The 26692-nt window shown below is 44.9% G+C and overlaps 2 protein-coding genes across 26 annotated transcripts in view; both read left to right on the plus strand.

The window, feature by feature from the left end:
* NRCAM (neuronal cell adhesion molecule) overlaps positions 1-4919 on the plus strand; it is a 255311-nt gene extending 250392 nt beyond the window's left edge. For 11 of the 25 annotated variants that reach the window (XM_036327482.1, XM_036327483.1, XM_036327486.1 and 8 more), the window contains one exon: positions 1681-4917. In XM_036327482.1, the coding sequence (XP_036183375.1) occupies positions 1681-1918 (238 nt within the window). In that variant the 3' untranslated portion in view covers positions 1919-4917. Of the gene's footprint in view, positions 1-1680 lie in introns of all 25 variants that reach the window. The other 14 variants (XM_036327473.1, XM_036327498.1, XM_036327472.1 and 11 more) reach the window with 3 other exon arrangements.
* A 21519-nt stretch (positions 4920-26438) lies between these two features.
* The window catches only part of LAMB4 (laminin subunit beta 4), a 102441-nt gene continuing 102187 nt past the window's right edge, over positions 26439-26692 (plus strand). The window contains exon 1 of the mRNA XM_036327503.1: positions 26439-26635. The gene's annotated coding sequence lies outside the window, so the exon portion shown is untranslated. The remainder of the gene's footprint in view (positions 26636-26692) is intronic.

The following is a 26692-nucleotide window of genomic DNA, read 5'->3' on the forward strand; positions in this document are numbered from 1 at the left end:
GAATCCAGGTGACAGAATTCTCATTATTGAACTCTTCAGGGAAATTAAGTGTCTCATCAAGTCATGAGCAATACTTCACAGGAAATATTCAAGCAAAGCCTATAAGTTAATGACCAAAGATGTGCAAGTTATTCTTGCAGCAAGTTGGAGAATGGATGCTATGTCTCCTGAAGTGTCCCAAACACAGGCCACCCCAAGGTTCTGTGATACTTTCCCAGTTGTTTATTAGTAGTGGTGATAACATGATTTATTCAGTTTATGACAAAAACTGTTTTATTTGAAATAGGTAGTTTTCAATAGCACATGTGAACGTCTTATTAAGCTACTACTTTTTCCAATCTTAAGGTCTTATTCTTGGAGAAAAATTGAAAACACTAGTAGGAACTATTGGCAAAATACCCAGAATATTTGTGCATCTTAAAATATTTGTATCTCGGCTAGAAGTGAAAGTCACTCTCAAAAACAAATGGAGCAATAAAGTCCTTGTACAAATTGGTGGGTGAAATTCATCTAAGGCAACCTCTCTTTTTACATTAAGCCTTTTTATTTTTTACTAATTTTGTTTATGTTTTTTTATTTTGCCTGTATTTTTGTTCTTTGAAAGAAAGAAAAATGTTGTCATTGCCTTTCTTTCTTTTTTTTTTTAAGCCAAATGTTACCAGTTAAAGAATAGGTCAATGTGCATATGTAGTTACATGACCATATGAGTGGATGTTCTAAACATAATGATTACTCTTCCCCTTCCAGAGGTTCAACAGAGAAATAAAGGGTAAATGGGTCTTATATAAATATTTATTAAATTACCCTCCCTAGATTCCCATCTGACATGGATAGGCTGCGTGCCACACTTGGGAGAGGAGGAGAGGGGTAAAGAGGATACAAGAAATGCTTGCTTTCGCATTTTTGGAATCACTCACGCTCTAGAATATATTGACATGCCATTAGTAGCACACACATAGTTCTCTTAAGTTAAATTGCGTCTCTTTCAAAAATAATAAATCTTTACCCATTAACTAAAATTCTTACAGAAAGAAATACTATATACTATCAGTATAAGAATTTTGCTTTTCTTCTTAGGCTATTTTCATTTGTTTCTTCTGCATCCTTTTAATGGAATTTGTAGGTCTCTTGAAAGGTAAGGTTAAAGTTTACAAGTCTGGCCTGCACTCAATAATAAAATTATTTGAAATGCAGGATTTTGCTGTTGCTTCTTGCTCAGAAAAAAAAAAATCCGTATTTCACACTTAACCAAAATCATTCTTCATTCATATCCAAGGAATCAGAGATACTACACTGTTTAACATACTAACTTCTCTACTTACCATAATCTTTACCCCCTTTGGAATTCAAAATAGTGATGATTTTTATCTTTCTTCCGTTCATCCTTTTTTAATGCTTGTGATTATTTCTGAACTGTTTCTAAATCAGGAGCCTGAATCTGACATTGATAGACATGCACAATAAGAAGCCATCCACCTACTGAAGATTTCATGATTAAGCCATTTCTGTGCCTGATTTTCATTCCAGCCACACGCCAGTCATTGGAGTCAGCCTGATGATTAGATTTGGCTAGAGAAGCTTGGGACTCCGTATGCTTTATCATAATCGGCATGCATGATCTTTCAGAACAAACTATTTTATCAAAATACCAGTCTTGACGAAAATTTCTTTTTCTTCCAGTGATGCAGAAGACCACAAGCCTTTGAAAAAAGGCAGCCGAACACCTTCAGACAGGACCGTGAAGAAAGAAGACAGTGATGATAGCCTTGTTGACTATGGAGAGGGAGTGAATGGCCAGTTCAATGAGGATGGCTCCTTCATTGGACAATACAGTGGTAAGAAAGAGAAAGAGCCAGCTGAAGGAAACGAAAGCTCAGAGGCACCTTCTCCGGTCAACGCCATGAATTCCTTTGTTTAATTTGTAAGCTCTTTGCCAATATCCCATTCCTCTTAGAAGGTTTATCTTAAGCACTTGTCAGTCAGCCTTCTCATACTGTGAACATAGAGGCAGAAAGTACACATTCTACTGTATGTTAGCACTATGAGAACAGTTAGAGCAAGAACATAACTCAGTCAAATGATATGTGAATGTGAACTGCAGTGCAAAGGGCATACTTTTTCATTCAAAATAGGCATTCTTGATTTTCTCAGAACTGAGAAAAATAATACACAGATCATGTTATTCCCTCTTCAGGATACAGTTCAATATGATGCATGAAAAATGCTGCACAGTTAAAGGACAGACCTGTGTGTGCTATGAAAACATGGTTTGATACTTTGTTTATACTGTTCTCAGCTGAACCCCCTAAATATGAATTCCGTTTTCATTGTCAAGAGTGTTACTGTAGTATTCTCTAGAACTTCAATGTCTTTGTGGACATTGTGGTGAAATTGGTGACTCTGTGTCTAGCTGTTAGTCTTTTTGGGAGACTGTTAGGAACAGGATGTACAGTGTATACTTGCTAAATGAGTTAATCACGACCGTCGCATTTGCTGATGCTTACTGAGACTCTGTTACCTGCTCTTTGCTCTTGTTACCTCGTAGCCTTCTTAATCTTCCAGGTATTACAGCAGTACAGTGTTCTACTTTTTACATCATCTCTATGTTCAGTTGTTTTTAGGCATAAACAAGGTGTATTGCAATGCATTTTGGCATTAGTGCCAGACAAAAAGAACCACAGACGAATCACTCCCATTCAATTTCAAAACGTATTCCAGAAAGCACAGGGCAAGACACATGCAGTGCCTTCAGACAAGCATTCCATAACACATGGCCTTCTGCATCGAAGGTACAGTTGACTCAGAGTCCTAGATTACTGTCATGGTCTAAAAGTAACTTTTAAACAGCAGAGATCATGAAAACTTGCAATGCTGGAAAAAAAGGAAATGTGAAAAATAAAATTAGTAAGACAACTTATTTTAAGGAGCATTTCCCCATCACATAAAAAGAGAAACGTTATTACCAACTGTATACATGATGATTTTGGGGGGAGAAGAGGTCTTTTATAGTTTCTACTAAAACAAGTCCCATTCAGTAAGAAAGATGTCAACTTGGTGTAAATTTTTAAAAACCACAAGTTATTCCAAAACTAAAAGCATACAACAGCATGCCACCAGGAATATATTCTTCTTTAAGTCTTTACCTATGTGGCAACTTTTGAAACTCTCTGCATTAAAAGACCTGTTTGCAAACTGCTGTGGACACATTTCAGAATCTACAAAACCGGGTAAGTGCTCTGGGTAAGGCCCAGAGTCAAGCGGATTCCTATCTGCAGCTTCAAAACACCCATATATATGCTACCGTATTTATGAACAATATCTATCAAATGGTTTGCCTCCACATAGGAAATTCTATAACAACCTATGGTTGAAGGAATGCTCAGTTTCATTTGCCAATAAATTGGTTTCTCATAACTTGCATCAAGTTTAATTTTAAGTAAAGCTTTTTATATGTAGATATTTTGTTGAATTTGTACATACACTTAAAATGTAGATGCTATATGCTTATAGGTGTCACATACAAATAAACATGCAAACAGTGTTTATGTTGTACTGTATAAGAAGTTAGCTAATTAATACAGTGCATGGGATCGGAAAGCATTTCGATACCTTTGGGTTTTTAGTTTCCTCTTTTGCTGTGAAGCTGAACTAGTGAACTATCCGACCCATGGACAGCAAGTTTCTAGATGAACTCCTCTGAGCTTTGCCTGTGGGGCTCAGTAACCTAGTCACGTGGCATCTTTGATACGTGTGGGTAAAGCACAGTTTGAAGCAATCCCAGGTAAAGATGGCCCTAAATGCTTGTGTGTCTCCCCCTCTGCTTTTCACAGACCAGCCTTCCTAATGGAACCAGGCTTGCCTTGGTATCAGAGAGCACAAAGATAAAAGTTACTTTAAATCTGCCAGTGTTTGGGGGGAACAGTAAGAGTACAGGTTTTACTCTTCCCTAACGGTAGATGCTAAATTTATCTGTGCATGAAGGGGTCACTTCTGTAATAGTGCAACAGATTTTGTATTAAAAGTTAAATGTGGTTTTAAAAGTCCCTCTCTTTTGTAATATATCACGTTCCTAGTGGAGTATGAGTGTCCGATGGTATATGTAATGGTACAGGCAGGTACGGCTGGTTTTCCATCAAAAAAGTAACTATTAAACAGTTTTGATCTCTTTGTGATTTTTAACTTTTTCAAACATATATTTCCTAATGTTTTAAAAATAAGGAAAATTTTTATTTTTACTTTTTAAAGCGCACTATATGCAGAGAAAATCAAACACAAAACTGGACACATTATAACACAGGGGTAATAACCTAGGGCTTATCAAAAAAATGTCGATGAAAAGCAGGAGTAGCTATTTCCAGCCTTTGAGACATAGTCTGAGAAATCAGGGACTGCTTCCTTTCCTGGAGCCTGCCCCCCACAGGCCTGGTTCCAGGCCTTGCCAGCCTGGCTTCCGCTGGCCGAGATCGCCACTCTCCAGCCACAGACACCTGCAATGCCTCACCCTTTCCTTCTCAATGAGACAGCTTGGGCATTTACAGATGTTACGGGTATGTCATCCACTTGCTTCTCCTCGGCCCTATTCCTTCCATCATCTCGAACCTGTCTAGCTCTGTGAACTGCCAACCTCCCGTTTGTCCCGCTGTTCCACTACCTGCCCTTATTCACCTGTGCCCTGGTCCCAGCTTTCCACCCACAAGACCTCCTGCTGGCACAGAGCTCCCCCTAACAGTTATTTGGATAACAGCATGTTACAGTAGTCACCCGCTTATCCACGCAGGATATGTCCCGGAACCCCAGTGGGCGCTTAAAACCTTGGGTAGTACCAAACCTTATACATACTATGTTTTTTCATATACATACATATCTATGATAAAATTTAATTTATCATTAGGCACAGTAAGAAATGAATAACAATAACTAATGGTAAAATAGAACAATTATAGCAGTGATGGCGAACCTATGACACACGTGTCAGAGGTGACACGCGAACTCATTTTTTTGGTTGATTTTTCTTTGTTAAATGGCATTTAAATATATAAAATAAATACCAAAAATATATCTTTGTTTTACTATTGTTGCAAAGATCAAAAAATTTCTATATGTGACACGGCGTCAGAGTTAAGTTAGGGTTTTTCAAAATGCTGACACGCCGAGCTCAAAAGGTTCGCCATCACTGAATTATAGCAATATACTATAATGAAAGTTATGTGCATGGCTTTGGGACCATTATGAAGTAAAATAATAACTAGAATACAAACACTGTGAGACCAGACTGTCGATCTGATAACCACGACACCATTAAGTGATGAATGGGCGGGAGCATCTACAGCGTAGAGACAAGGGACAGAGGGATGATTCACACCTCATGCTGGACGGAGCAGGTTGATGCCTGGTGGTTTGCCGTTTAAAACTCATGACTTGTTTATTTCTGGAATTCTCCAATTAATAGTTTTGGACAACCATTGACCGTGGGTAACTGAAACAGCAAAAAGCAAACTTGCGGATAAGGGGAACTGCTGAATGTCAGTCGACGGTAAAATGCTCTACAAACCTTAGGATTTCTGGCACAGAGAGCATTCCCTTCGGAACAGAAGGTTGGGCCCTGCACTTCACACTGTGGGCCCGACGCACAGTCCCCATCCTGAGGACACTCATCAGGCACAGCTCTGCTTAGCCGCAGGGGCTGGCAACCCGGAAGCCTGACCACAGAAAGCGTGGGTCCACTGACACCTTCTGGTTCAGATGGTCTATAATGGGCCTGGCTTACTGTTCATGGCGGGCTTTGGAAATGGCCTGTGGAGGCAAGAGGTATACAAAGAACTGAATTCTCACCCACCCAAACTCAGCAAATCTCTCCCTCTCACAGATATTTCTACACGTGACCACCAGGGGGCTCCCGTGCGTCACTCAGTGCAAAAGAAACTGGGGAAGGGAAGGCTCTGGAGAAACTGTGCAAACTGCCTTTGATCATCAGACTGTGGTCTGACAGCAGAGAGTGATTGCCTGCTGCCACCCGGGAAATGCGTTTGTCACTTCCCCCGATGGGTTCACAGCTTCCAGGGAGTGGCCGCTGTGAGCCTTGTTAATCCTCCTGCTCACGGTGGCCAGGTGGCTGGGCTGGTCAGCAGGAGAGGGAAGAGGAGAGTGCCTCCTGGCTCTCACTAGGCACTCCTCACTGCTGCAAGTGGTGTGTGTGTGGGGGGGGGGGGGGGGGGGAGCGTGTCCTTAATATGTCCCCCCTTTCTCTAGAGCATGCCATTTTGACTGCCACCAGTGCTTTGATGTTGTGTGATTGATTGGCCAGCACAAAAAACACAGTTTGCACACACACCGCTTTTATTTCTACACTTTTTTTTTAAAGCAGGAGAGGATGAGAATACTACCACAGTGTTTACATTGAGAAAACAAACAAATAGTTCCCAGGTTGAGATAGGAAGAGACCAGAACATACATTCCAACTCTGCCATCAGCTAACTGTGTAACCATGTGTAAATGAAACCCCCTTATCTCCCATCTCTAAGTCTCCATTTCTTCAGAAAACAGATGATTTCTAATACCCCTTTCTGCTTAAATCCCATGGTTCTAAACCGCCCCCCCCCAAAAAAAACACACACACACACAAAAAAAAAACACCCCAAACTTATTTAGAGCACCTATGACAGGTATTTGCTAAGTGGGGAGGACACAAGATGAGCTAAACCAGATGTGGTTTCTGCTCTCATGGTGCCTGGAGTCGGTTGTGTGAAGACAGACATTACTCAAATAACCAGTTAAACGAATGTGTAAATGCAAACTGAGCTAAGCCCTATGAAGGGAAGGCACGCTGTTCTGTGAGAGCACAATGGAGGAGGCTGACCTGTGCAGAGTGATCAGGAGCTCCCTGAGAAAGAGCGAGCTGAGAGCTGGGGGACAAGTGGGAGAAGAGAAGGAGAGACGAAGGCCCATGTACTAGGGGCAGACTCTGGGGCCAGGCCATGCTGGAACCTGAGGACTACAGGACAGGTTTTTATATTTATTCAAGGAGCAGTGGAAAGTGGGGAGTAATTATAGCCGTTGAAGGGAGGAGTTCTACGATCAGATCTGTGTTTGGGGAGGAGGCAGGATTCCTGGGATTCAGTGTGGAGAACGGGTTGGAGTGGAGCCAGAAGACTGACAGGAGGGCACCAAGAAGCTTCGCAGCAATGTAGTCAAGAGATGGTACAGTTAGGATCTGGGTGGTAACGAGAGAGGAGGAGAGAAGTGGTGGATTCTAAAGATATTCAGGAAGCAAATTGATGGGAGTAAGAGATAGGCTATGGGAAGTTGAGGGTAAGGGAGGCTCTTAGATTTCTGATTTGTGTAACCAGATAGGAGGTTCGCTGAGGTAGGAACATCAGAAAAGAACCAGAATCGGGGTAAGTTATGAGTTCAAGTTATTAAGTGAGGAGTTTGAAAAGCCTCTGAAACAGCCAAGTAGAAATGACTAGTAGGAATTGGACATATGGGCTTAATGCTCAAAAGAAACATGTAAGCTGATGAGCGGTTATTGAAGCCATGAAGCACTGATGCAGTTTCCGAGAGAGAAAATAGTTACAGACAGGGCTGAGGCGTACACCCTATTAAGAAAGGCGTGTGTATAGATGGAACTCTAAAGGAGATGAATAAACGAGCCAGAGAGGTTGAAAAGAAATGACTTGTGTCGTCTTGGAAGCAAGTGAAAGAGACCATTTCAAGACCAGAGAATGGTTTACAGTGTCACATGACGCTGAAAAATCAAGCAAAATAGGATTGGAAAATACTTTCTAGATTTGAAGACATGGAGGCCATCTGATACCTCGGTAAAAGCTGTTGGGTGGACTGTGGTCACATACTGGAGTGAGTTGAGGAGTGAGTAGAAGATGAGGAAATGGAGACGATGAGATTTGCCATTACCACATGGACGACCCATCTGTCCCTGGCTCAGTTCTTTGACATCTCTACCTCCATATTATAACCTAAACATCCCACTCTCCACCGAAAATCTCTCCAACTTATGTCCCCTCCACTTTCTCTCAATCCTTTACCTGATTTCTTTTTTCCAGCATGGATTTTATGATTCATTATTTTTTTTTTATTTTTCAATTACAGTTTACATTCATATAGTTCATTATTTTTGAAATGCTCTTGCTTTACCCCAAAGTCTTTTGCCCTCTGTCTTTTCTAAATACCTGGGGAGGTATTGTGTTACTCAGGATGCTGTCTACTGTCTGCTTTCTACTGCCTGCCCCTAGGAGCTGAAAGAGAGAACTGATGTCAGCATCATTATAAAGTCATAAATATTTTCAAATGGTTCAACTCTTCACACTGCACAGTAGACCAGCTAATTTTTCTCAGGTTAACTTACATTCTAACACTCAGTAATGACTTTTCTACTCTCCTCAAACATTCAACCCTGCCCCTTCTCCCAGCCAGCCTTACACATCACCCTCAAACAAAATGATTTTACATCATAATGAGCTAAAACAAGAAAAAGAAAGGCAGAGATGGGAATTCCCTCATCTTCTACCAGTAAACAAAAATGTCTGCCTCAATATGCTTCCATCTTCAACTGCAACTAGAACCAAGGGTCAGCTGCCTGCTGCCATAAAAGCCAAACTCGTGAGGCAGGTGCTGGTGAAAAGGAAGGTGGTTTATTCAAGTGCCAGTCACCTGAAAAGATGGGGGGCTCTTGTCCACATCTCTACATCTCAGTGCAGGAGAGGTTTTTATAAGGCGAGGAATGGAAAGCAGAACAAAGAGATCAAGGAGAGGGGGTTGAAAAATTCTGTACATGCAGGTCAGCATAGTCCATTCCGATAATGATCTCAATACTGGGCAAGTGATGGTCTGGCGGGCATCATCCTGGTCTTCGTCGTCCTGGTTCTACATCATCCTTGTTCTACAGTTGAAGGTCAACAAATCTCCCAGAACTGGAATGACTGAAGGTCGGCATCTGCATCTTCTGAAGTTAATTTCTAGGATTCTTATGCAAACATGCTGTTTATTTACAAGCTGCATATTAGCCAGAGTCAGCATTTACAGAGACAGTGTAAAGAGAATGGTGGGGACGTTCCAGTTCCCCAGGATTACACTATCTCTTGTGAAAATGGAGGAGCTGTCCTTCCTCTTGTCATGGATCAGTCCTTCTTGGGTCTGAAAATCTTTCTCCCCCTGGGTGGATTCTCACCCATCAGTCACCCCTTCTTCTGTTCAACTGGATTTTCTATTGACATTTAAACACACTTGAAGTTTCTCGATTCTAAAACAAAAAGACCCCTTTGAAACCTTTGATTCCCCACAAATACACTCCCTTCAGTCATCATGTTCTCTCCTCCACTTCATGGTCAAAAATGTTGAAAAGTTGAAATAATAACCAGGAAAAATAAATGAGAATAAGCATAGAAGCTACTGTTTGCCAGACAGTGCATTCTTTGTTTCTGCTATAGCCTTAAAACGTCTCAAGTTTCACGTCACTTGTCCTATAGACACTGTCTTTCTTCAGCTGTAACCATGCAGCCATTATCTCAGTGAATGACTCAACCTTCTTTGTAAAAAGCCAGAGGTTCTCAGCCAGCACATTGAAATCACCTGGAGCTCTTTAACGTCCTAATGCTTGCCCACGCACCCGTCAATTGTAATTGTCTGACACATGGCTTGGCATCAGCTCCCCAGAGGATTCTAATGTGCAGCCAAGACTGAAACCAATGTAAAGCTCTTGTGTGTGCACTTAAAGTAGCTAATAAACAAAATTTTTAATACATTTCTTTACACATATTAATCTCAAATTCTCTTGTATTGCCTCCTAAAAAACAAAACAAAAAATGAGGGGAAATAGAGCATACATTGTTGGTGGGGGTATCAAATGGTATAGCACTTTGTAAAACAGCTTGGCAGTTTCTTAAAATGTTAAACATAAATTTACCATATGAGTCTGAAATTTCACTCCTAGGTATATATCCAAAAGATATGAAAAAAATGTCTACATAAAGGCTTGTATGCAAATGTGCAAATGTTCATAGAAGCATTCATCATCAGGGCCAAAAATATTATTCAAATATCCATGAACTGATGAATAAATTAACAAAATGTGGTCTATTCATACAACTAAATGGTAAATCCATGCAATTAAATGGAATACTATTTGGTAATTTTTTAAAGTACTAACACATGCTACAACATAGATGACCTTCAGTAACATTAAGCTAAATTAAAGGAGCCATACACAAATACCCTATTTCATAATTCCATCTATTTGAAATATCCGGAAAACCAAATCTATAAAGACTGAAAGTATCTTGTTGGTTGTCCGAGACTGGGAATGGGAACAAGGATTAACTGTAAATTAGCAGTTGGGTTGTTACCAGAGTGATAGAAATGTTCTAAAACTGGATTGTGGTGATGATTGCACATCTCGGTAAATTTACTAAAAATCATTGAACTGTATACCTACAACAAGTGATGTGATGTGTAAGTTATACCCCAATAAAGCTGTTAAGATCAACCATCCCTGGGCTTCTATGTGTCTGAGAAGTGCTCAAGGTTGTGTATAGATGAGGCTTATGAGTGCGGCAACATATAGGCCACTCCATGTCCCGTGCTCTTGTTTCCACAAGACCAGTGGTTCTCAAAGTATGGGCCCCAAACAGCAGCATCCACCCAATGTGTTAGAAATGCACGTTATCGGTTCATCCCACATCTCCTGAGTCAGAAGCTCTGGGAATGGACCAGCATCTGTGTTTTACCAAGTGCTCCGGGCGATTCCAATGATGCTAATGGGTGAGAAACACTGCACACAATCTACATGCCAGGCTCTCTCCTCTCCCACCTGCGGGAATAGGAGTGATTTATCTGTTGAGATTAAAAGAATAAGCGAGGCTCTTTTCATAAGACCAAAGACGCTGAAATAACCCAAATGTCCATCAATAGGTAATGGATGAACAAACTTTGGTATATCACACCAGTATTTATACCAATGAAATAATAATCTGCATTTTTTTTAAAAAAGGAATAAACTACTGATAACAGTAAATCATTCTGCTGAGTGAAAGAAGCCAAACACAAAAATATTATTTTTATGGGACAGGCAAAACTTAATTCATGACAGAAAGCACCAGCCGTTGCCCAGGGCCGAGGGAACTTTGGGGGCTGATGGAAATGGTCTATATTTTTATTATGGTGCTGTTTACAGGGTTGTATTCGTTGGTCAGAACTCAAAACTACATTCTTAAAATAGGTATGTTTTATTGTACATAGTTCTATCTCAATAAATTTGGTTTTAAAAGGAAGAAAAAAAAAGAAACTGGGTCTAAGTGACTCTCTCTCCGTTCCTTCTCTCTGGTCTTCCTACCCAAAGAGGGGGCCCGGGCAGGGGACGTGGGGCAGGAGGCCTTTGTCTCTGCTCCTGTTTGCATGTGGTAAATGCAAGTAGTCCGGACCCAGGCCTGCCTCCCGGAGAAAGATCTGCCAAAAGCCAGCTCTCCCCTGCCTCCCCCAGTGCTGGGTTCCATGGGGAGGCTCTCCGTGGGCATCTGAGTATGCATATCCGCTCTAATCCACACCCACAGCTCCCTGGGGAGGGCCTCCAGGTCTGGGAGACAGCCCCTTCCTAATTTATGTCTCCCTGTGACAAGGTGGCCATCCTGGGGCTTTTCTGAAACCCTAGCTCCTTGCTGTCTCCAGCTTGGCGCTTCATGCCATCCCTTCTCTGTTCTTTATTTTTCTTTCTCAGGTTTTTCCCTGTCTTCCTTACTCCTTGCTGGTGCCTCTCTCAGTTTTGCTCTCCTGGGCCTAAACAGCATCGTATTTCCTAGCTTTCGATTCTCCATCCAAAGGAGGTCTAATTGTCATTTCAGAAGTAACCTATTCAAATATAAATATTCAGTTTTATACTCTGCAACTCTTCCCTTCCCCAGTGTACCCAACTCAGTAAATGATACCACATCGGCTCCGGGTACCAGTGACCCTAGGAGTCACTGTTTTTCCTCCCCCACCCCAACAAAGCCAACAGCCACTTCTCTATGTTTTTTCCAAAATGTATTGGATACATCCAGATAAAGATCTCCAGTCTCCCAACTATCTCCTCTGGCCCACCTGCAAGCCACCACCACACAATAGAGCAGGGTTGGCAAACTTTTTCTTTAAAGGACCAGATAGCAAATAATTGAGGCTTTGCAGGCCATATGGTCTCTGTAGCAAGTACTCGGCTCAGCTGCTATAGAGCGTAAGCAGCCTCAGACTTAAGGCTTATGGCATGTAAGATACTTAGACAAATGGGTGTGGCTGTTCCAATAAAACTTTATTTATAGTAATAGCTGTGTTTTGTGCTGGTCTCAGCTTATCGATAGTGAGGCTATCGGCTAGAAATGCCTGGGGCAAGAGTTCCATCCATTTCAGGAACTCTTGCCTGAAACTTACGGAGTGCCTCTTTAAGACAATCGTTAGGACGCTCAATGAGGCCAGCCAGCTGGGAACGTTTACCTGGGTGGAAGTTCCAAAGATAGAAGTTGGAGGGTCTGCTGTTGAGTCTCCTCAGAGGTGAAGTGTTGCCCTGGTCAGAGTCAATGTCTGTCTACCCAAAGGGAACAAGAATAAATGCAGTAAGGAAAGAGATGACCTGTTCTGAAGAGGAATTCCAGGAGGAGTCCCCTGTAAGTATCCATGATCCTGGGGCTCTATCTGGAAGCCCAGCAAAGGGGACAGCTGGCCGATGAAATGGAAGAAATCCCTCTGCGGGAGAGAGTGTGGTGGGCCTTCTCGGGAGTGTGTCCCCTTCTGGATAGCCTCTGTCGTTTGGTTTGGGAGCAGAGAGTGTACTTGTCTACCAGAACCTTGGCTGCCAAAGAGGGATTCCCCTGGCATGAGCCCAAGCTGTTCAGGGGTGAATTCCCTGATGGCGAGAGGTTGCATGGCCCATTTTTCAAGTTGGTGAGAAGGTCTGTACTCTGAGGCGTCTGTACTTGGCTGCGTGTGGAGGGCTAAGCGAGGGAGTCCGCGATAGTGTTGAAAACAGCGTCTGGTGTGGAGCAGTTCGTGTGGACAGAAACATAAGTAGCAACGATAGGAACTGGGGACCCTAATCATGTCTTCCCTGACTGGCTGCCCCAGGTGGGTTTGCCTTGTATGAGGAAATTGTCCTCAGCGGTTGGCGAGAGCAAACCTCAAGGCCTAGCAATGGCCCAGGAGCTTGAAAATGTAACTGCCTGAGGAAGACCCCTTTTTAGGGCGTCCCTGAGGGCACTCTGCCACTAGCAAGGAGTCTGAGGCGGTGGGATGCCCGGCCACCAGCGCTGCACCGCATACAGTGGTGGTATGCCATCGGTGAGGAATCTGACTCCCTGTTCTAGCTCAGGCTGCTGCCCTGCCCCCTCGCCCTTGCCCGGGGCTTCCCAAGTGGCCAGAGGGGAGGGAGCAGGGAGCATTGCTGCATCCTCGCAGGCTCTCAGCGAGGGGCTGAGCTTGGGGGAAGCCACATTCTCCTGTCATTTGAAAGGCCTTTGACATCAGAGTTACCCTCTCCTGAAGGTACCATTTCTACTTCACCATTTCTATTTCTCTATCCCAGCGCCTATAGGAACTTGGGTACAGAGTGGTACTGGGTGGGGGCTGATTATGGCCTCTGTTTCTAAAAGAGCCTAACAGGATGCCAAAGCTGGCGTCTGAGGGGAGAGTTTCAGGCTGCTGCTGGGGCTGGGGGCGGAAGCTTAGTCCAAACCCACATAGGAAGTCAGATAGACTCATGTTTGGTCCAGAACTCCAGGAGGCACAGTCGGGTGTGGCCACGGACTCAACTCGGACTGTGGAGCCAGCGGGACAAAGGTAAGGCTCGTTGGGCTGCCTGTTGGGCAGTTTCTAAAGCCCACTCTCGGGCTTTATCCCAATGGGAGCTGGCAGACCTGCGTGTGGCTGCAGAAATAGGGCGCAGAATCAGTGAGAGATGAGGAATGTGTTCCTGAAGGACATGAGAAGACCCTGGGATGTGATTGACGGTTGACTGTTGGGGGAATTTCTCGGCCCTGAGACGATGCCCAGAAACTTGATGGTGGAGGCGGCGCCTTGAATCTTGTGGAGGGCAGTTGCCCAGCCGTGTTGGTGTGGGTGGTCTGTGCGGGTGAGCGCATCTGCCTGTATGGCCTCCTCAGAGGGACCCCTGCACGTAGGTCATCAATATAATGCAAGATGGCACTTTCCAATTGGCGGCAGAGTTTATGTGCAATTGCAGGACTGTTTCAGCACCTCGTTGGGAGCCTCGTAAATGAATATATACTGAGCCCCTCCCAGAGTGAAAGCAGGTTGGGCCTGGGATTCCTCCATGGTAAGCACAGACTAGAGCATACGGGCTAATTCAAAAGTTGGAAGGATGCTCCTCAGCCATGGTATGTCCTCAGTCAGTTGTGCGTATAATTTAGGAATTAGAACCTTCACCACGGGAATCTGAGCACTGAGGTGTCAGTAAGCAGTGACAGGTCTCCAGCCAAACGGGGTGTTGAAAGGGGAGGTTGTGGGCTCAATGACCCCATGTCAGGTTTGCTGTTAATCACGGGGCATAAGCCTTCAGTGCCCTGATTCAATGAGTGTTTACCGTCCTGACCTCAGGAGGGAGACTCACCGCGGGTGTCCATTTGGTGAGTCTCACCAGGAAGACCAAGAAAATTGGGCTTGTAACACGGGGCACGGGCACGCCTCCGTGTCTCCATGTCTACAATAAGGAAGGAACCAGCGGGGCCACCAGATGAAGCTCTTTGGTGTGAATGGTCCCAATAGTTACATCTGAATGGGTTTGTAACCTTTGATGGTTTCACCAGCAATGCCCTGTAGGTAGAAGGGCTTCCTGTTTGGAAATCTAGAGGGATGGCCTGGAATCACAGTGCCTGAGCCCTGGGTCCAATAGGGCCACAAAGAACTGTGCATGTTTATTTTCCCAGTGGACCACCAGCATGGCGCAGGGTGATGGTCCCTGGAGGTGGGACAAGACCTGGGAGCTGCCAGCACCCTAAGGTGGGGACTTTGGTGGCTGCCAGTCCTGGAGGCGTGGGAAGGGGGTAGTGGGAGTAGCGGGGACTGGCTGGGCCTGAGGGTTACAGGGCAGCTGTGTGGTCAGAGGCTGGATGACAGAAGGATGCTGGTAGCTGGGACAATGCTGGTTTCAGGGCCTGGAGCTTAGAGTCTGTCGGCCCAGAGATTAAGTGGCCAAGAACCCTGAGCGGTTGTAACTCCCAGGAGAGGTTTGCCTGTGCGTGCCAACTGGGGCAAAATTAGGTGGGGGTCTTACTGGGGAGGGAGTGGGTAGCCCTTTCCATTGAGGGGATTTTGGAGAGGATGAGACTGAAGCATCTGGGCGTCTGCGAGGGACTCCCTCCCTGTCCCGCAGTCGTGTCAGCACCCTCCAGTGCCCTTCGGATGGTTTGTAGCCCAATAAAATGTGGCAGCTCTGTCTTGTAATTAAGGGGAGCTCCTGTAAAAGGGATTCTCTGGATTCAGAATCAAATGGAGTCTCTTCAGGGGTGGAAGTAAAGATGGAGTCTCTCTCTCTCCCTCCCTCCTTCCCTTCCACTCTCTTTAAAAACCAATGGGGAAAATATCCTCGGGTAAGGATTAACAATGAGAGAGAGAGAGAGAGAGAGAGAGAGAGAGAGAGAGAGAGATGCCAGAGAGTTTGCTCACCTGCGCTCCCCACCCACAAGTGAGGACAGAGAGAAGGTGGCCATCTACCAACCAGGAAGCAGGATCTCACCAGGAGCCAGTAGGCTGGGGCCTGGATCCTGGCCTCTGGCCTCCTGGGGGAGAATGTGCCTCTGTTGGTTAAGCTGCCCATTCTCTGGCCTTTTGTTGTGGCAGCCTGAGCTGACAAAGGCATATCCTTTGCAAATTACTTTATATTCATTCACATTCTGTCCCCCCCCCCACCACCACCACCGTGCAAACAATCTTTGTGGTGTTTTTCTACTTCATATGTGTTTTCAGCATCTAATTCTCTGTAGTAAGCAAGAATTTGTGGTGTTACAATGAGGACAGAGAAGAAAATAACTAAGCTGTCTTTAATGCCTACCGAATGCCAGGTACTATCCGAAGTATTGTAGGGACACCATTCCCATTTCAGTCTCGTCATTCCTGTGAGGCGGCGCCCCCTTTTCTTTCCAAATATCGCACAGCAGTAGAACTCTTGCATGTGAACTCAACTGTGTCTGACTCCAAAATATGAGCTCTTTCCTCTGTGAAATTATTTACCCTTACACCTAAAGTACACAAAATAAAACTCTGATGTTCCAATGGGGGGAGAGTGGGCCTAGAGATAGAGGTATATCTTACAGTGAAAGATTAATATGCAAAAATGAAATCAAAGCCTGCTGTACAGTTTAAAGGTCAGTACGTTCTCAGCCCAAAAGCTGTAAGAGGAAAACACACAGCTATCTGCCCAGAATGCACGTTCATGCAAGAACAGAGGCCCACATCTTACTCTTCAGATTTTAGCCTGCAGAGCACAACTTCGGGGCGCCAGTTTTCAAGACTCATCCTGCTCTGCTGGTTAAGAGGCTGCCAGATGCTCTGGAGGGCAGAACCCATACTTGCAAGTGCCTCATAAAGTCCCTAAGACATTGTTGGGACTCGTCTGAGGTTGTCAGGGGTGTGTGCTGATGGTTATTTTCCATAGAGATGGGAAGGACACCGTGAAAATCTGAAAGTCACACCTAACTGCTTACCAGCTCTACTCTGGGTAGCAGACTCATGAGCAGACACTGATTTGGGGATCTCAGCTCTCTACTCAGCCCACCTCAGTCCCACCTCTGACACAAGTAACCAAAGGGAGGAGGTGGAGGGCAAGTTTGGAGGTCTGGACCTGCTGCTTTGCGCAATATAGTCATGGTTACTCCAAGTAATAATGGGTCATTCCATCTGTGGGTGCACGGGCAGTGTTTCAGGGGAGCCAGCGGAGTGTAACAATAGTCCCGGTACTCAAAGCACCTTCAGATCAATTAGAGAAAAAGGTGCCCTCGTGTCCAACAACTAGGGATCTAGGGCCAGGCGCTGGGATAGTATGTCGTTACAAAGACAGATGTGGTTGTGGGCTGAGGTAAGGAGTCCCGGAGAGGACCTTGAGAGATGAATGGAACTGGGAGAGGATAAGGACGGCAGGAGGTGTGGTGCTCCGAGATGTCGTGTCCTCATCTCTGTAACCTATGAATATGTAAAATGGTAAAAATGGGACTAAATTGAGGATATTGAGATGGGGACATTTCCCTGGGTTATCTGAAGGTGCCCAATATAATCACAGGGTCCTTATAAGAGGGAGGCAGGAGAATCAGCGAGAAGAGAGGAGAGAGGAGATAGGACAACAGAAGCAAGAGATGGGAGTGGAGCAAGGAAGGGACAATGGAATGCAGGCATCCCTCTCCGAGCCAACAAAGGCAAGGAAATGGATTCTCCCCTCAGAGCCTCCCAAGAAGAAACCAGACCTGCTGACACCTTGACTTTAGCTAATGAGACTGATTTTGAACTTTGACCCCCATAACAGTGAGATAATAAACTTGTGGTAATTTGTTACAACGGCAATAGGAAACTAATGGGGGGAGAGGTGATTCAATTTGGAAAAGCAGCAAGATGAACAGCCCAAAAGGCAGTGACTCTGCGTGACAATGAACCCCCAGTCCCAATACTGGAGAAGGATGAAGTGTGATGCCATGACCTGTTAGTTTGCTAGGGCTGCATACCAAAGCACTACAGATGGAACAGCTGCAACAACAGAAACGCACTGTCGTACAGTCCGGGAGGCTACAAGTCCAAGTTCAAGTTGGCAGGGACGTGCCTCCTCTGAAGGCAGTGGAGAAGCCCCCAGTCCAGGATAAGTAGGTAAATGGAAAACTGAGAAAGGTACTCCCAGAGGTTGTGCCGACCCCTTAGCCCTGCCCAGATTGGGAGGGTAGTTAAAGCTGGCCAGCCCTCCAAAGACGTTAAGCCTGTGCTCTCATCCCCGCATTCTACCTTCGCAGAGCTCAGTCACCATGTGGGCCGAGGCAAGCTGGTTTTCCTACCTCTACCTCCACTGTGTCCTTGATCATTTCCTTTCAAGGGAACTAAAAGAATAGTGATTTATGTCATTTTATTTTTAAAAATAGGTTGCCTCGATTTGTTGTTTTAACCCCCCAAAATAAAAATAGATTGATAGTCAATTACTAAATACTTATTCAGAGTGCTCTGATACTCAAATGCCCTTGTTATCCAGTACAGGATAAAAGACGCATTCATTAAATAAAAACTGAGAGCGGGTTGTGTGCCAGGCACTGTATTAGGCACTGGGAACCCAGCAAGGATGAACTAGTCATAATCCATGTCCTCAAGAGATTTCCAGACTAGGTATGAAGGCATAAGAAGAGTCAACACTCACCACACAGATGGCAGATGCTACAGTGGACACACCTACAGGGTGTTTCATGTGTCCCCTGAGGGACCCAACCTGGATGGAGCGTTAGGAAGTGTCCTGGAGCAGATACTGGGACATTAGTGGCATTAAACAGATTAAGGAAGTCTTAGTCCATTCAGACTGTCATAACAAAGTACCACAGACTGGGTGGCTTATAAATAACAGCACTTTATTTCTCACAATTCTGCAAGCTGGGAGTCCAAGAGCAGGGTGCCAGCATGGCTGGGTTCTGGTGAAAATGCTCCTTCCCGCTTCAGACTGGAGGGATCTCTGTGGGGGCTCTTTTATGAGGGCACTAATCCCATTCATGAAGGTCCCACCCTCTTGACCTGAGCACCTCCCAAAGGCCCCACCTCCTAATGCCATCATCTTTGGAGCTAGGATTGCAACGTATGAACTTGGAGATAACCCAGAAATTCAGATCACAGCGATGGGTTAACAGACTTCTCCCAAGAAGGGCCAGATGGTGACTGTTCTTGGCCTTGCAGGTGGCCTGTTCTCTTTCCCAGGTTCTCAGCTGTCATTGTAGTGTAGTCCTGGCAACTGTAGACGATATGCAAATGATCAATGTGGATATTTCAACTAAACATTATTCATAAACACTGAAATGTACACTTTATATCATTGTCATGTGTCACAAAATATTATTTTTAAAAAAAAATATTTTTTATATGTTTTAACCTTAAAAGCCAGTCTTAGCTGGTCGGCCATTACTAAAGCAGGTGGTGGGACAGACTGGGCCCGTGTCTTGGACATTGCTGAGCCCTGAGCTAGATGGGGAAGTGAGGAAAGCCAGAGTGAAGAGGAAACAGCTCGGGAGAGAGGCACATAGGCAAATTCAGGAACTACAAGCAGTTGTTAAAGATTAATTTTTTTAAAGTTGAAATCATGAGTCTTATGCAAATATAAGCAAACATGTGCCAAAGATTTAATTTTTTAAATTTTTTTTTTTGAAAAGGGTTATAACATATGATGGCAGGTACCAACTCCCTAATGGGTATAAGGAAAGATGCCAGACAACCCATTCCATCTAGGAGCTGGGGAGGGTACGTATCTGACCTGGGCATTAGAGGGGCGGGGTGCACTCACTACCCTCAGCAGTGATCAAGACCAGCAGCTTCTCTCTGAGAACTCTGCACCAGGAAGACAACTGTCAGGCTGTATCTCTAGTCTCGGGCAAAGATTTTACTTAACTTATTAATGAATGAGAGAACCAGTAGAACATAACTCCTCTGAAGGAAACGTTTTAAGACACACACATATAAGCTATTAGAAATGCTGGGGTCAGTTGGTCGATGTCTGTAAGGCAATGGCCAATTGTGTCTCCACAGGACACAGCGTGCATTTCTGTGGACAAGAGTCCTTTGCATTATCATCAGTGTTCTAAGACTTAGAGTGCGACATAGCTGAAAGAGCGAGATAACCAGGAAGATGCACTGCACAGGAAGCCAGTCTTTTTTTTCTCTCATTTCAAAGACTTTCACAGTTTTCCTGGCACAGTTCAGCTGATTGGAGGGAAGGGCTCTGGGAGGATTGTTGTATGGTAGGTATCAAAACCTGGTCTAATTTATTATTTCTGCTTCTTCCTTATGAAATCAGCTTATTTCAGGGAAATTAGAGGAACTACTAATGTCTGTGTAACCATGGGCAAGTTACTTAACTTCTCTGTGCCTTCGTTTCCTCAGCTGCAAGATGAGAATAACTTGGCACCTACCTCACAAGGCGGATGGGGGAATTAAATGAGGGAGTATGCCCCGCTTGCTACAGAATACTTCCATTTCTCTGGACTCACTGACACCTCAAAGTGTGCTAGCGTGACAGTGCCACAAAAGTGCCACAGCAAAGAATGAAACACCAGAAATGTGGCCAGGCATCATGGGCTGTTAGAGTGGCAAAGAGGCAGGATGCTGTGGAGCCACGGGTGGTTTGAGCTGAATCATTTCACTGTAGGATTTGGTTTCCTCAACTTGAGGGCAAAGAGAACTATAATTATCCATGACTCTTTGTTAACAGTTTTTACTTAGAAATGACACAGCTTGCCCAGCCGGTGTGGCTCAGTGGTTGAGCGCTGACCTCTAAACCAGGAGGTCATGGTTCGATTCCTGGTCAGGGCATATGCCTGGGTTGTGGGCTTGATCCCCAGTGTGGGGTGTGCCAGGAAGCCTCAGGCCCCAGTCCCTCTGGCTGTATGAATTGTGCCAGCCTCCTCTGTAAGGAAAGGTACTAGGAAAGTTGGTTATAAAGGAAACTGAAGGGTAAAGCGACCAGAGCTCTCTCCAGGTGCCAGTGGGCTCTGCCTGGGGTCGCTCTGACGTAACACAGGGCAGCTGACCGAGCCTGCAGGGAGGGCTTTGCAGGCAGGCCCACGCCCACCAGCCCTTGCAGCTTTGACAGCAGGTGTCAGCTCAGCGAGCACTGATCGTAGGTCACTCAGGTTCCCCGAATCTTCTTAATGGCTGGTTGGCTGTGCTTCGTGACCCTCCACGCACCCCGTCAGGACTTGCCAGCCCCCTGGTGCCCCGTGAAGACTGCTGAGCTCTCGTGAAATCTCCTGGAGTCCGGACAAGCCTCGGTGGGTGCTGCTTCCTCAGCCCGGCCGTTAGGTGGACCCCCGAGGGGGGCGGGCCCGGGGTCACAGCTGGACTAGGGTCACCAAGGAATTCTGGTTGAGATAAGGCTGCCATCTCTTGTTTTCTTTTCCAACAAGAAAACAGCTTGATTGCTTTTCCTGAACGATAATAAATGCTCATTTCTTCCCAGGCTGCCTACGTAGGGGTAAGAAACGCTCACTTCTCCCATATTTGAGCTCAACTAAATGCATGGAAGTGTGCTCTTAAAACAAGTGGATTTTAAAATAATAATAATAATAATAGAAAGGAAGAAAAAGTGGACTTATGGTATGTAAATTACACCTAAAGGAATTTGCCGGTTTTGTGACTAAGAAGTGGAGCTGGGACTCCATACTGCTGACCCGGGGCCTGGGCCTGCCTTCCTCTCTTCCTCAGAAGAGGGAGAAAGCAAGAACAAGAGTGAGTGAAGGAGGGATCGGGAACGATGTCCACAGAAAGACTGTAGGCTTTCAGGTGATTTTTATTTTCTTCATGTAAATGAGCATTTATTATCATTCAGGAAAAGCAATAAAGCTCTTTTCTTCTTGGAAAAGAAAACAAGTGATGCCAAGACCTCTGTTAAGAAGAGCTCGCCCAAGCTGGTTTGGCTCAGTGGACAGGGCGTCGGCGTGCGGACTGAAGGGTCCCGGGTCCGATTCCGGTCAAGAGCACATACTCTCTAGCCCTGGTCCTGGTGTGTGCGGGAGGCAACCAATCGATGTGTCTCCCTCACACCAATGCTGCTCCCTTTCTGTCTCTCCTCCTCCCTTCCACTCTCTCTGCAAATCAATGGGAAAATATCCTCCGGTGTGTTAGATTTCATCAAATAATTGAATCGACACCCCTTCCCCTGGGAACTGAGCTTTGGGCCACTTCACGATGGACATTCCCTTTCGCTTAGAGTCTAGGCCAGTGATGGCGAACCTATGACACGCGAACTCATTTTTTTGGTTGATTTTTCTTTGTTAAATGGCATTTAAATATATAAAATAGATATCAAAAATATAAGTCTTTGTTTTACTATGGTTGCAAATATCAAAAAATTTCTATATGTGACACGGCACCAGAGTTAAGTTAGGGTTTTTCAAAATGCTGACACGCCGAGCTCAAAAGGTTCGCTGTCACTGGTCTAAGCCTAAGGCCATTATCTCTCCCATGCGGACCTTCCCAGGGTCTGGACCTGCACAGAGAATTCTCTGCCCAGAAAAGCCCACCTAGAGTCCTTTAAAAACCTCTGACTCCCCATCTTTGGGTGCTGGCGCCATTTGGGGGCTCAGCCCATCTGGTATCCAGATGACCTAATAAATTTATAATCCCTTACCATTTTGGCCTCGTGCGTTCCTCCTTTGGTGATCCTACAGGGGTGAGGATTAACAACAAAAAAGAGCTATCCTGAGGGACTGCTTCAAATTAACTGGCAGACTAACTTTTTGATTTAATGGACAAATTATTGTTCTTAAAAAATACCTCCTCTCTGACAACACTCTAACCATAAACTTAATCCTAAGAGGTAAATAATTAAGCCATTATGAGATGAAGGCATATATCCTAAGAATATGCCATCAATTAACAGGAAAAAAGCCATAGTCACCTATACATGGTTATTTGAAGGCAAATTTCTGAAATTTGAACAGTGTTGTCACTTTAATTATAACTTTTAATTATAATTTTTATTATAAAATTGGAGATACAGATATCAGGAAGAAACCCCTCAAGATATAATAAAACCACTCAAAAAATACAGCAAGCCTTTTAAATGTATACATTTAAATAATGTCTTTTATGAAATTCCAATGTTTGAGATAACTTTAAATACATGCAAATATTTAGTGTGTAGGGTTTTATATTTTGCATCATAATTTAAAAGGCTTCACGGGACATAGTATTAGATTAATAAAGCAGATCACAAACCAATCAAATAACAAACTGAAAAGTCCCTCCATTAAGTCCCTCCGTTTTGCTTAAGCTCCCCATTGGAATTCCTACCTAAAAACCAAATGCTACTCTTTGGTCTCCTGCCACCTGGTGCTGTACGGAAGCTGGTGGTTTGTAAAAAGAAATGAAACAAGTGAGTTCAGCTGATACTGACTGCAGCGTCCTCTCTGCTCAGCCCTGCAATGGGAAAGAGATGATGCCAGTCCTCTAGGAGTTTGCTGTCCAGTGCGCCTGCAGGGAACAAAATTAAAACCAACCGTGGCATCAATTTAAGATATAGCAATAAATAAAAACATGCAATTATATAACAAGTAAGAACCTTTGAAAAAACACTTCAGAAAGAGCTGAAAAGTCTATAAAATTAGCGTTTGGGGAACATTTGTTGAATCTATTCCCTAATCTGATACATACCTAGGTTGTGGGTTCAATTCCCAGCTAGGGCATATAGGGGAGGCAACTGATCAGTCTCTCTCTCTCTCTCTCTCTCTCTCTCTCTCTCTCATCAATAAAAACATATCTTTGTGTGAGGATTAAAAAAGAGAGAGAGAGCCTGGCCAGCGTGGCTCAGTGGTTGAGCGTCCACCTATGAACCAGGAGATCACAGTTTGATTCCCAGTCAGGGCACATGCCTGGGTTTCTGGCTTGATCCCCAGTATGGGGTGTGCAGGAGGCAGCCTATCAATTATTCTCTCCATCACTGATGTTTCTATCTCTCTCTCTTTCCCTCTCCAAAATCAATAAAAAAATTTTTTTTTTTTAAAAAAAAGAGAGAATGGTGTATTCAGGGACTGAATATGTAGAGCACAGCTCTCATGGAGAGTGTGGGAGAGATGTTGCAGCCAGATTATAAACAGGTTTTGTTATGCACACTAAGAAAATCACGGCCTGTAAGTGAAAGGGAGCCAGTGAAGGTTTGTAAGCAAAACAGTTTCACAAGTATAAGTGTGTGTTCCCTGGTGACAATGAGGAGAATAGCTCAGAAGAAACCAGGACAAGATTTAGAAGGCAGCTAGAGTCTTCCTTAGCACAGACAATAGAGTTGTGCAGGCCTGAGGCAGGGGGCAGGGACTACTAGAAGAGGTCCATGGGGGGTGGGGGTGGGAAAGTGGGTATATGTTATCTTTTCCACAATAAAGATTTTTAAAAAGTAAAAAAAAGAAAAAAAAAGAAATGATGGCAGCCCCAACAGACACGTTGATGTAAGGCTGCAGAACACAGAGCAAGTGGAGTGAAAAGGCTGACTTAGGGTTCAGAAGCTGGGGGATTGCCTTCATAGCAGCATTTGATGATCTCATCTTGGGAAAGCTAAGTTAAGAGTCAATCTGAAAATGTAATGACTTAAAACGTTCTGCTTTAAGTAATTGGGGTAATACAACTTTTTGGTCATCAAGACCCGGCCACAAAATACTAAATTTGTTTTTTCTAAGCAAAATAAAACAGTTCAGTCAATACTATTTAGCTTCTTTCTCCAACCTCCTCTCTTCCTCCGCGCCAGCCCACCCCCTACTGTTCCTGAAAGGATCCTAAGCTTAAACAGGCCAGTGAAAGGCGAGACCTTCTGACTAACAAACAATCTTGAGTAGAAACGGTGAGAATCAGGTGCTGTTTCCAACAGAAGGGAACAAAGAAGGAAGCACCAGGAGGACTGAGGCTTTACCTCTCTCCGTTGGGTGATGCTTGGAGACCCAGGCTGAGCCCAGCAGCTTCTTTCTGAAAGGACACGATGGTCCTTTAGGTGGGGTACTCTCCGTGTCCCCCCTGCTGCTGGTGGAGGTGGCTTCCTGGGATGCCGTTGGAATAAGAATTTCTGGCCGAAACCGGTTTGGCTCAGTGGATAGAGCGTCGGCCTGCGGACTGAGAGGTCCCAGGTTCGATTCCGGTCAAGGGCATGTACCTGGGTTGCGGGCATATCCCCGGTGGGAGATGTGCAGGAGGCGGCTGATCGATGATTCTCTCTCATCGATGTTTCTAACTCTCTATCTCTCTCCCTTCCTCTCTGTAAAAAAATCAATAAAATATATTTAAAAAAAAAAAAGAATTTCTGGAAGCCCCACGGGAGGGTGAGGTATCATGGAAAGTTTTATTTCTGTGGATTTAAACCCATGAATTTCCAAGGTCACCTCCTCCTCCGCCCAGTCCAGGAAAAAGTCCCATTTTTGTCTTCAGCGCAGCTAGACACAAAGCCACTGCCCAGAGTTTCCACTCCTTATTCGCACAGCTCAGTCCAGCATCTGGGTAGCTTAGCTTGTGTTCCCAGCTGCAGCCCATGTGTGTGGGGTCTGCATGGCCAAAGGCCATGTGGCTTCTAAGTCCGCATGGCTATGGAGGGAACACAGGAGTGCAAGGAGGGAGCAAAGCGAGGGAGAGGGAGAGGGAGAGGGAGAGGGAGAGGGAGAGGGAGAGGGAGAGGGAGAGGGAGAGGGAGAGGGAGAGGGAGAGGGAGAGGGAGAGGGAGAGGGAGAGGGAGAGGGAGAGGGAGAGGGAGAGGGAGAGGGAGAGGGAGAGGGAGAGGGAGAGGGAGAGGGAGAGGGAGAGGGAGAGGGAGAGGGAGAGGGAGAGGGAGAGGGAGAGGGAGAGGGAGAGGGAGAGGGAGAGGGAGAGGGAGAGGGAGAGGGAGAGGGAGAGGGAGAGGGAGAGGGAGAGGGAGAGGGAGAGGGAGAGGGAGAGGGAGAGGGAGAGGGAGAGAATGCCTTTGTCCAGGGATTTTGTGTTTCCAAGTTTTCACAGGCTCGCATGGGCTCCAGGCCTCCGGCAATTTTCTTTGTTCCCAGGTTAGACTGACAGACAAGCGCCTTCTCTACGTCACCCCACCTTTACTGCGTGTGTCCATCTTCCCCTTTGTTGGGCCTCTTCCCCCAGTGGTTTGCAGGAATTGCAGTGGTTCCCTGGGGAGTGAAAAGTTTCAGCTTCCTGGTGAAGCTGCCCAGTTGACTATGCTTATAATGTCTGGCCTTCCCTTTGCTTTCTTCCTAATATTAATATTAAGAACTGGCTAATTACAATGTGACACCAGTTCCAGCAAGCCACGGTCAAAGGAAAGTCCCTAATACCGCACGAAGCACCAGCCTATGCTGGGAAGAACACAGGGACTTTGGGGGAAGCAGCCGAAGAAATAGTCAAGGCCACTTCCCCCTTTGTCACTGAACCCCATCAATGGTTTAGGGAGGCCAGGCTCAGAGATTTTGATTGTGTGCCTCAGGGGAATGAGAGGGGAAGAGAGAGATTAAGCATAGCTGAGGTCCCTGAATTGAGCAAACGAGTGGGTAAAGATGTCATGAACTGAGATGGTATGGAAATGAGGGAGATGGACAGGTTGGAACGACTGTGAACAGTGTATGCTTGAGGTGCTAGTGAGTCATCCGGATAGAGATTCAATCAGCAGTTGAAACATGAAATCAAAGTTCAGGAAGCAGGTGGGGTTAGAGTTGGAGAAAGAAGTGGTTTAAGTTATTAAATTACCCAACTGAGTTGCCTGAGGAATACACACAGAAAGAGAAGGAGATGTTCAGGTGACAGCTGAGGAAACACCAATGCTCACGGGGAAGGTAGAAGAAGAGAGTATTTTCTGCTTCATCTCCGTGGTATCGGAAAATATAAACAACTTTGTTTGCTTGGTGACTTTCTGATATATTCGAATCCAATTAAATAATGGAGAAATAAAACCTATCACCCCAATCTAGTAAGTACCTAATAGTATCGTTTCCAGAACTTCACATTATAGCTTGCACTACCAAAG

Source organism: Myotis myotis, unplaced genomic scaffold (genome assembly GCF_014108235.1).
Source record: "Myotis myotis isolate mMyoMyo1 unplaced genomic scaffold, mMyoMyo1.p scaffold_m19_p_11, whole genome shotgun sequence".
NCBI classification, from domain to species: Eukaryota; Metazoa; Chordata; class Mammalia; order Chiroptera; family Vespertilionidae; genus Myotis; species Myotis myotis.